We start from the raw sequence: 10,975 nt of genomic DNA on the forward strand, positions 1-10,975 counted from the left end.
CAAAAATAAATCTGCCTCAAAACATATATCTTGATTTTGCTATTCATTCGCAATGTATTGCACCGTCATACCTGACGATTCAGCTGTTTGGTACCCAAGAGTGGATTTACAGCACCACCCACTGACAGTTTACCGTAACTTCCCCCACATTCCGTCACTTTCTAACAGCAACAATGTATCACATACCGCCGTGCCCATGAGCAGGGCACTGAAGTCAACGCTTGCTCCTGCTGGAGCACCATAAGCCTGGTGGCCCTCTGAGGCGCTCCAGTGAGATGCATTTGGGTTTTGGTCCCACGGGTTGAATGCTGGATAATGACCGACGGTGACTGTGATGCGAACAGGCAGAGAGTTAACTTTAACATGAACAGGATGTCATTTCTCTGAGCTGGCTGTGGTTCTCTGCAGCAGGGTTCTCTTGGATGCCACGGTGATGATGGGGCCTACTTCCTGTATAAACAATGACTCTTATTCAGTAGATTCAGTATTTTTGGTGAACTGACCCTTTAAATCAGAGGCCCTTTTCATAATTATCATAACAGTATGTTAAGAAAATAGTTTGCTCCAGCACGAGTCCTCTGGTGTCTCTGTAGAGCTCCGCTGTGAGAGTTTCTTACCACACACACACACGGTTTTCATCCAATCCGATCATCAGTTTGATGCACATTAGGAATGTTTTCTGTCAGACTAAACATCCAAATACACATTTAGGTGTTGATCTTATTACACGTTGTCTATTTGTGTCTGTAGACCCAAAGGTACAATTAGATAAAGCGTAGTTTGAATATCTAAACATAACATTTCAGAAAAATGTGTGTAATTCTATAGTACATATCTTTCAAGGCTGTTTTCTCTAAATTAATTTTTCCTCAGACATTTTGGATGGATCCTCACGTTAGGTACCAGTTACTTACACATCCTTATATGATTGGTTATTAACTATCAAAAGACGGGTAATAAGCTGTTTGTGGAGAATCAATGTAAGGATACATTATTTCAGATGTAGACAAAAAAAACCAGACACGTTTCTGAAAAATGTCTGTATTCCATCGACATGGATTTTAAAATAACAAGGATATTGTGCATAATTCTTTTTAACATTAAGTATTAGTATTTGGCATGCATGATACAAAGGCACTCAAATTGTACAGATGGGCTACGAGAGGAGAGTAAACCAAAACATGGATACAAGAAAGACAACACAGTAAGCTCCCAAAATATTCTTGGCAACCCACGCCGACTCTGTAGCGCTTATTTTCAGACACATTAATAGTCCCAGCTGGAGGCGGAAGGAATGGAAGGAAGAAGAGCAGGAGAGAAGCGCGTTTCACTGTAATATCATCAAACACAGTTAACAACAACAACAACAACAGAAGTCATCATTAGATCAACTGCTAGATGTCCAGCCTGGCATGTTGCTTCGGTCGACCGAGCTGTCGGGTTGGTCCGATGCGTTTCCCAGCGTGTGTGCGCTGATGCTGCCGCAGACCCTGGCGGTAAATGAAGCTCTTCCCACACTCCCCACACTCGTAGGGTCTCTCTCCGGTGTGAAGCCTGTGGTGCACCTTCAGTTCCTCAGCTCTGGAGTAGCCTTTCCCGCAGACGCTGCAGATGAAAGGCCTGTCTTTAATGTGGGTCTGGTAATGTGCCGTTAGGTACGAGTTTATCCGAAACGTCTTGCCGCAGATGGAACACGCGAACGGCCTCTCCCCGGAGTGCTGCATCTCATGCAGCTTGAGCGAGGAGGCCGTGTGGAAACCTCTGCCGCACTGCGAGCAGAGGAATGGTTTCTCCCCAGTATGGATACGCTGGTGGATTTGTATGTAGCTTTCATTGATGAACCTCTTGCCACAGTCGGGACACGAGTAGGGCTTCGCCTTGATGTGGGTTTTCATGTGTTCCTCCAGCTTTGCTTTTTCAGTGAACTGAACGCCACAGCGGCGGCAGAAGAGAAGCTGCGCTGCGCTGTGCTCGACCGCGTCCGATTCCTCCGCCGTGTCTGTGTGCGTAGTAACGTGGTGTGCTTGCAAAGCTGAATGATTCTCACATTCTTGTCCGCATTCCAGGCAACGGAGGGAGGATTTGATCCTGGACTCCCCCGGCAGAGACTTCAAGTATTCGGAGAGTTCTGACGCTATGGGATTCACCTCATCGTCAAAATCCACAGCGCCCTTTCGACCTTAACGGACACAAAAATGAGAGACAAATCATGTTTTACTCTACAAGTATAAGAATCTTTGCACTGTTTAAGACTTCAGTTTTACTTCACTTATGCTTTACATTGAGCCAGGTATTTATTACTGTACTTCTTTCCAGGTGGAAACAGTCATTTTCTGTATGGTTTCATTTGAACTGCTCTTAAAGTAGAACGTGGTAGTTTGAAGGTACGTTTTTTTTTGGTTTAAGAGTTCTCACCTAAGTGGACTTTGTAGTGCGTTTTGAGATTTCCCTTCTGGTTGAAACCCCGGCCACAGATGGAGCAGCAGTAAGGTTTCTCTCCCGTGTGGATCAGCCCGTGCCTCTCCAGCTTGTAGGCATGAGGGAATTCTTTGCCGCACACGGAGCAGTGGTACTCCATCTTCTCTTTGGGCTGCTTCAGGAGCTCCGGAGGTATTTCTATTGGAACACGAACCATCTTTCTTCCGGGGCGCTTCTTTTCTATGCGGGGAGAAAGGAGGTGAAATGACAGGATGGTTGGACTGAAAATCTAAATGATTAGAGGGCAGTCGTGCAGAAATACTTGACCTATGCCCTACATTACCAGTCATCCCACTGGTGAAGCTGAGCTAACCATGGGGTAACATGGTATGAGACAATTCAGACACAGACTGCTGACCTTTGGTAAAGCAATGATCATTGCTGAGAATGAGCTGCAGCTGCACGACGACGCTGGTTATAAACTCTATAAGGACCTTTTTATTTGCTCTTACCAGCAGAAACACTTGTGTTGTTTCCTTCTCCCTCAGCAGATAGTTTGGTATCTTTCCTTCTTCTGTAAGGTCGCTTTGCTGGTAAAAGATTAAAAAAATAAAAAAAAAGGTTTATTTCTTTCATCTAAAACAAAAAAAACAGATGTTAAACTGATATATTAATATGGGTTGGGTATCGAGAACTGGCTCAAAATTAGATTAAACCTTTTTAGGAACCAGTGAGTTGTTAGGAAATCAATCTTAAAGTTTGCATGTTTATGTTGTTTACAATATGGCAGATCAAACTTCAAGTGTTTTTTATGACAGAAAATGGATGAAATAATGCTTCCTCGTCCTCGAATGAACTTCCTGTAACTAACGTATTCATCTCACCTCCCACTGAGCAGATCCACTGATGAAACCCCCCCCACAAATATCCACATCTTAATGTGTTCTTAAACCTGTTTTTGGTTGTCTTGCTTAAATAATACATGACGAACCACACAGAAATGGATTCAGAGTCAACTAAATCAAAGCGATACCTGACCGTATGATTTGTTGTCTTACCAGCAACCCGGCGGACATGTTTGGAGTACAAATCCTCTGATTCAACGATGGTAGGGAAATTTATCTTCCTTCGGGTGCGCCTTGATACTGTCAGGTAAGATAAGAGGTAAGACTTATTACAACAAAACAATAACATGCAAAAAAGATCACGTCAACAGCACATCAAGAACACTCACTTCCTGGCTCTGCCTCCAGGTCCTCACCAGACAACACCGGAGCTTTACAGATCTTTCTTCTGCCCCTTCTTTTGACTTCGTGACAAAGAGAAACGGCAGAAAATTGTTGCCACGTGGAAAGAAAAAGTTATTATATTGATGCTGAAACCCACCCAACTTCTATTCTATTCTATTATATCAATATTATTGATATTATTCTATTATATCAATATTGAGAAAGTGTATTACAATGAAAATCGTCTTTCCAACAATTCACTCACCGGGAGGAACTTCTTTCTCCGTGTCCGAGGCGTCTAATGACACCACCGTTACATCCGGAACCTTCTTCTTTCTTCTGAGTCTCTTCCCTGGCAACGTTTGTGTGCAAAAAGACAACCGAGTCATGACCATCGCTTACAACCTGAACACTTGTCATTGTTTTTCGTTTGACTTGTGTTTACCACGATATACGGGCGAGACCGCTGCCATCTTTACTACTCTCTCTTTCTCCTCCCCTTCTTCCCTTTCTTCTTCCTCCCCCACAGACACAACTTCCATGATGAGCGTTGGACTACTGCTGTCTCTCTGGTTTTGGCCTTGCAGCTGAGACTCGGACTGGACGACACCCTGTGATCATAATCATCAAAAACCATCAGAAACGGCCTCCCCGGGTAACAATACTTAGGAGGGTAACTTCAGTGTTTTTCAACCTATTTTCTCATGTTTTTGTGTCTCTAAGTAGCTCATGGAATTGGTTCAGTATTGGTCCTGAGCGCTGCAGATGGCAGACACATTTAGTGGCTGCAATGGAATCATATCGGGCAATTCCTCACCGTCAACGTACGTCCAATAAAAGTGCTCGTTTTTTGCCACTGAGAGGCTCAGATTGTCACTACAGTTCTCTGACAACATTACGGAAAGGAACCTACAGAGGGATACAACGCTTTTCTTTACCCTCGCTTGTTTTTGCGTCATGAGACTCGTTGCAGGAAGACAACGGTGGAAAGAGTGTGAGTGAGACTTGGAGAGAGGAGTGACGGTGTTTGTGACCAGATCATGAGAGGTAAGAAAACAAAAAAACGTTTTATTTCTCGGTTTTCTTTCCGTAATGTTGTCAGACACTTAATAATAATTAATAACAGCCCATTTAGCAGCTCCTGGCTGCAGCGTTCTCCTTTACCACTGAACCAGTTTTTAAAAATTGTTGTCCCCATTTGTCACTAAAAATATGGAAAATAGGGTTGAAAAACACCAAAGTCACACTTTAAGCCTGCAAACAGGGCAGAGATAAAAATGCATTTTATAGTAGCGGTTATAGAATGTAATCCAAACTATTCTGTGTTGTTTTCCGTATCTGTGTGTGGGGGCTGATGTCTTGATGTCTATTAATTACTATTATTATTAGTATTGGTAGCTGTTAATTAGTTAAAACCACCAATTTATCTTCCCTGCAGTGTGATTCACAACACTCTCTCTGGTAACTAAGTTTTGGTCACAATTATACTTTGATGTTGAACTTTAACGGTAAAATAAAACCTTAATAAGCAGAAGTTACACAATCCAATCATTTTGTAAAGTCACTCATTTGTGGCAGGCACCCTCTGCATGGACAGTCAGAAATAAAAAAACATTTGGGGCACTTCAGGGATGGATAGTAATTCTGCTGCACATTACAAGTCATTTTCATGTCGTCATTTCTTACTTTCCACTAAGTCAAACTGGAAAAGGTTTTGCAGGGCACATATTCACTAAACTTGTTTCGTCATTCTGGAGCTTGTACATGTGGAGCTGTTGAATTGTATTACATGCAATGTAATGATATGCTGTATATGCCATCAGAAGGTTCAACAGACCACCCTTATGTGTCTGAAGACAAATTACCTTGCTGGGCTGAAGACTTTCTCTGCAGCCAGAGCCTCGGTCAGGACCGCCTCCTGTAAAAAAGATGGTTATCTCAGGTTGAAGAGAAACCAGACATGACAACTGATATTCCACACTTTCAACATAAATAGCTGCATTCTACAAGAAAAATAAAGTCAAAACTAATGTTGTGAGTTATGACCACTCATTCGACTGTTAACAGAATGATGACAGAAAATAGAAAAATGAAGTCTCTGCACAACGGAGTTTTCATGTATTCTTGTTTTGGAAAATACTAAATAAATAAATATTTGGTTGCAAAATCCCCAGAACATGTCCTCAATTTTTAACGGCGAATCAAAATGTGCTTTAGCAAATAATCTCTATGGGAAACTGAAACAACATGCTGCGCTGAATCACTTACTGGCATCCCATTCAACCACTTCTCCATCAGAGTTGATCAAACCACCAATTTCTTCATCTTGCTCTTCTTCCTCCTCCTCCTCCTCCTCCTCCTCACCTGCCTCCAGTCTGACAGTCAAGTGGAGCGTTTGGTCCTCTAAGTTCGCAGATGCCCTCTTGAGTTTGTGTGACATCAGGGTCGTACGTTCAGGAGAATCCTGAATACAGAACACAGTGCGAAAAAAGTAGTGACATCAGATTTGGACGTTTCTCTCATTTGGCTGGAATAATAAAAAATCTCTAAACCGACTTTGAAACTAAAACTAAAACTTGCATACTGTTTGGCAAGGTGCTGATCTTTTGGTCTCTTCTGCGTCTGCGGTTGTCGATGTGGATTGATGTTCATCGAGGCTCTGGTCTTGAGCAGGACACTCATCCGCCGCATGTGCTCTCTGATTGGATTTCGCGTTCCTTTTGCGGCTGAGGGTCGTCTCGCGCGCCGGACAGGAGAAGGGTTTCTCCTCTGTGTTATTGCACTGATGCAAAGTCACATTGGCTTTTCCCCGTATGCAGGATATCTGAGGTTTCTCATCCGTGTCCATGAGCGCGTGTGTCTGCTGCCCCTCTCCGGCCGAGGAGCTCTGCCCGTAGAGGGAACATGTCTCCGCTGAATACACCCTCTGCTCACCCTTCACTCCGTAGGAAATGCCGCTCTCCTTCCCGCACGCTTTGAGGTCGGGATGTCGAGAGTGTACGGAAGAATCCTCCTCTTCTCCCTCTGAGCTGATGCTCTCATCTGTGTTTAACATGACAAAGTGAAAAACAGAAATGTGAAAAATCACGAGCGAGTCTTTTTGTTTTGTGTACGTCATCGAGCAAGGTGATGCTGGTATTTAAGATTGTCCACTCACGATTTTCACTCACAGTCCAGCCTTCCTCTTCCTCTTTGATGATTACTCGAATCTCTGGTGTGTCGCAACTATAGTCGGGGCTCGCTGGTGCTTTCTGTGAATCACGACGTGGCGAATTCTGGTCGTCATAGTTCTCATTAAGACTCAGCGACAACGGATCTTGGAGTTCAGGATCCTATTGAGAAGCAAAGACAGAGACACTAATGCTCAGTAATGAACGCAGGAAGGCAAACAGCAACAAAGCTCAGGAACCTTTGGAGTCATAATATAAATTCAAAATATAAAGCAACATGTTTTTACTCTAGCCTTGGGCTGTAATAGTCAAAACAAAAGCAAATCAAAGGGGTGGTTATTCGCTGCACTATTCAAACTTATTTTATGAATTATGACTTGTTTTGTGCCAATCATTATATTTTCTATTAAATTCTATGGATATTAAAGGGTACCTTCTGTATTTTTTTGCCATGTTTTTGCGTCTAAGTGACTAATGGGGGACAACATTTTGTTTAAATTGGTGCAGCATTGAGTGAGAACGCTGCAGCTGGCAGCCACTAAACGGGCTGCAATGTAACAGCTCAGCTCAAGGCAATGTTTACGTCCACTAAGAGAGCTTGTTTTTGTCACTGACAGGCTCGTGTCAGTGGCAAAAACAAACACTTTTAGTGGACGTACAGTACATTGACGGTGCAAGATTTCCCGATATGATTACATCGCAGCTCCCGGCTGCACCACTCTCGCTCAATACTGGACCAATTTCTAAAATTGTTGTACCTATTAGTCACTAAGACACAAAAACACTGGAAAATAAGGTCCAGGTTGAAAAATACCAAAGCTACCCTTTGGTATTTTTCAACCTTTGGTACCAAAGCTACCCTTTAAGATGCCTTGCCTGTCACAATCACTAATTGGTACATCGTACCTGTATAATTGCCCGAGTTGTTTGCTGCTTTATTGTTTGTTATCCTGTCCAAGGTTTTATTTTTTTCAATAACCTTAGTGCAACATATACAGTGTGCAGGGCTTAAAAATATTCTTACAACATAAAATGTAAAAGTTAGAAATAAAAAAAACGAATCTTTGTTTTTTTTGCGTCACATACACATGGACGCATTTTGCTTTAAATCTCTATTTAAATTTACTGAATCGGTTTAATATTGAATATAAAAACTGAATATCATGGTTAATATCTGACTCACATTGACCTGCAGACGATGGTGGGATTGCAGTGCCTTCTTAACACAGCGATTAACTGTTACGCATAACTATACTTTTAAGTATGCAGTTTATTAAGTACACCAAGTTATAATCAATAAATCCTACCTTTATGAAGGTTATATAGTTACATTTTTCTTGAAACTGTTGTACTGAGGTGTCATATACAGCAGCACAAAAAAGGCTCGTTATAAACTTTTTCTAATTTTTACACGATAATTTTAATGTTATAACAATATTCATGCATCATCAGCTTGTGTACCTGTATAACACATCTATGCAACGTGCACTGATACACAGTGTATTACTGTGTCACTACATTTATACATTAATAGAGTTAGAGGTGTAGTTCAGTTCCTTTTATCGTTCTATTTAAGTGAATTATTAAAAAGATTAAATTCTTGGAGTATATTTTGTGTCATTTTACTGAGAAGAAAGCCAACATTTGGCCTGCTTACATCCAGTAAACGTGCTGTGGATCAAGCATAAGGCTAAAATAGTACTTTTCTGCAACTCTTTAACCGATGATGGCTCGTTCACACAGGTGACACCAGTCTTACATGCATGACTGCAATAATACAACTTCTCTGTTTTGTTATGCTAGCTAGAATTATTCCTCGCACTGTGAGCTATCTGATTTATTATTTTCTTCAACAACACTTTGGACAAGTAACAAGCTGTGAGAGCAGCGCATACATGATTAACGTTAAGTTGTACATGTTACTGAACGTTAGTTTAATAACAAACGCCACTAGCTATAACGTAGCATAGCACTCAAGCTATTCTCACAACATTTAGAAGCTGTTGTTGAATGTGGGATTGAAATGTGTTTTAATGTTTAATCCACTGTCACATAACAAGGTAATAGTCATTACGTATTCATGTATACCAGGTTAACGAGATACGTCTACCTAGCTAACGTCAGTTAACTATAACAGTAACGCTACATCCAAAATCCCAGCAAACGACGGTTAGCTGCACAATAATACGCAGGTACCTCAAACATAATGCGATGCTGTCACCGGGTTTGAAGGATGTCATAAGAAAACCAGGGTGAAGAGTGAACGAAGCTAAAGTGTTGCGTTATTCTGGGTGACAGCAGCCCGTCATGAACTACTAACCGCCTGTGCTAGTAGCTAGTTGCGGGACCACTTCTTCTTCTTCTCTAATTTGATTGGCGGATCGCAACCAACTTGAATAGCTGCATACCGCCACCTACTGTACCGCAAGTGTGCAGTTTCAGAGTAAACGTTTCATCACTGTTCTAAGGGATAAAAATAATAAAAAATAATAATAATGAATTAAAAGAGAAACAACTAAATCCTACATTCTAATCCCGTTTCTTTTGCGACACTACTTCTTCTGTGGGTTTTTTTTTCTCCCCTTTTTGCAGCGATTCCGGTCTGTGATGGGAGGGTCAGGCCCACAGCGCCACCTAGTGGACAGTGTAGAGTAAATCATGTAAATATTGACAGTCGTCATTTTACCACAAACCAGTAGAAAGTGAAGACACCCAAGTTGGGCAATAAGGTGCAAGTGGTGGGACGTGACTTCGTACATTTACTTAAATTCTGCACAACGAGCTATGCTCCCAGTAAAACACACAACACTAAAACATCTGTGCAATATAAATACTGTGTAATACTGCAATTATTCTGTATATATACAATTTTTACTTATTTAATATTCTTTACTGTTTTAATACTTATTTATAATACTTGTTTTGATCGTATTTTTTACTGTCTCTTGTTTGCACTATCCACTATGCTGCTGTAATCCTGTAAATGTCCCCACTGTGGGACTAATAAAGGATTATTTTTACCTTATTGTATCTCTTAGGCGACACATTTGAAGTACATGCACTTTACTTGAGTATTTCCATTTTATGCAGCTTCATAATCTACAATGAAAAGTAACTAACTTTAATCGTCCAATGAAATGTAGTTAAATAAAAAGAACAATATTCCGCTGTGAATCACAGTGGCGTACACAAATAAAGTAGCAACAAGATTCAAACATAAGAACAAATACCTAAAATATGTACTTAAGTGCATTACTTGAGTAAACGCACTTCCCACCACTGATATGAATCATGGTCCATCCTGTACCCACAGAGCCCACGTGTAAGTTAATAGGTTACTGTTTTGTTGTTAGCTAATACCTTCACGCCTCAGTCCAAGAATCTGATATTCAGTGACGGAATCTGGTCTGAACTTTGAACTGAAGACGCTTTAAAAAAGACACATGGCTGAAAAAAAAACCAGCTGGTTTTACACAAAATCACGCGAGGCAGGCTACGGACGGCATCTTCTTCCTCCGTCCTCGTGTGCTCCAGGCAGCAGCGGGGATAGGTGAGCGCGCGACCAATGTGACGATGACGAGCGCTGTATCAAGGTATACCCGCATGCGGGACACGCGGACGTGCGCATGTACGTGTGCGTAGGGGGCTTTTCCCACAGCATCGCGGAATCGAAGCCATGGCGACAGCTGTTCGAGCTGAATATTTACCTTTGATTTAAGGTTAATTTCACGATAAGCACACCTGAGTTATTTTAACCACGTCGTTATGTCATCCTCCAGCAAAGACCATTCCTGAGGTAAGGTAAAACTGTCAGTTTGACCAGCAGTTACCTTCCTAACGTTAGTTGTTATGCTAACGTTAGCTATAATTTTGCTGGCATATTAACTAGCATATCAGTCTTAACGCGAATGATTTATCATTTACCTGTTATTTCTGCTTTGGAGAGCAGTGACGTTACGTGTCGTGACCTAACGTTAACTAGCTGCTAAGTAGCTAACTAGTTACAGAGGACAGCTAACGTCCAGAGCAGGCTGTGATAGCTACGGTAGCGTTAGCTGCTATCAAAGTAAATATAAATATTTATATATATATACACACATATATCTATCTATCTATCTCACTGCTCTCCAAAGCAGAAATAACAGGTAAATGATAAAT

At 41.5% G+C, this 10,975-nt stretch overlaps 2 protein-coding genes across 3 annotated transcripts in view; one reads left to right on the forward strand and one right to left on the reverse strand.

Annotated features, from left to right (window-relative positions):
- Window positions 1-275: 275 nt before the first annotated feature.
- On the reverse strand, window positions 276-9,245 carry LOC116392056 (zinc finger protein 37-like). 2 transcript variants are annotated; one of them, XM_031863190.1, is made up of 12 exons: window positions 9,014-9,245; window positions 6,805-6,979; window positions 6,232-6,689; window positions 6,012-6,111; window positions 5,513-5,565; window positions 4,093-4,258; window positions 3,913-3,999; window positions 3,653-3,727; window positions 3,477-3,563; window positions 2,931-3,008; window positions 2,416-2,658; window positions 276-2,179 (listed from the first exon to the last, which is right to left on the reverse strand). In XM_031863190.1, exons 1-12 carry the CDS (start codon window positions 9,020-9,022, stop codon window positions 1,395-1,397), a joined length of 2,316 nt encoding a protein of 771 aa, XP_031719050.1. In that variant the 5' UTR covers window positions 9,023-9,245; the 3' UTR covers window positions 276-1,394. The 2 variants fall into 2 exon arrangements, with proteins under 2 accessions (XP_031719050.1, XP_031719049.1); XM_031863189.1 differs by having other exon boundaries at window positions 5,916-6,111.
- A 1,191-nt stretch (window positions 9,246-10,436) lies between these two features.
- The window catches only part of LOC116392080 (bifunctional apoptosis regulator), a 13,323-nt gene continuing 12,784 nt past the window's right edge, over window positions 10,437-10,975 (forward strand). The window contains exon 1 of the mRNA XM_031863229.1: window positions 10,437-10,613. The gene's annotated coding sequence lies outside the window, so the exon portion shown is untranslated. The remainder of the gene's footprint in view (window positions 10,614-10,975) is intronic.

This window comes from Anarrhichthys ocellatus, unplaced genomic scaffold (genome assembly GCF_004355925.1).
Source record: "Anarrhichthys ocellatus isolate YVR2014 unplaced genomic scaffold, GSC_Weel_1.0 scaffold28, whole genome shotgun sequence".
Classification (NCBI taxonomy): Eukaryota; Metazoa; Chordata; class Actinopteri; order Perciformes; family Anarhichadidae; genus Anarrhichthys; species Anarrhichthys ocellatus.

Bases quoted from the DNA above. Each gene is read 5' to 3' on its own strand.
- LOC116392056 (XM_031863189.1), bottom strand. The intron at 4,259-5,512 runs GTAATTTGTCTT...TTATGATCACAG, and splicing joins AAAGTCTTCAGCCCAGCAAG to GGTGTCGTCCAGTCCGAGTC. The intron at 3,009-3,476 runs GTAAGACAACAA...ATCTTTTACCAG, and splicing joins ACATGTCCGCCGGGTTGCTG to CAAAGCGACCTTACAGAAGA.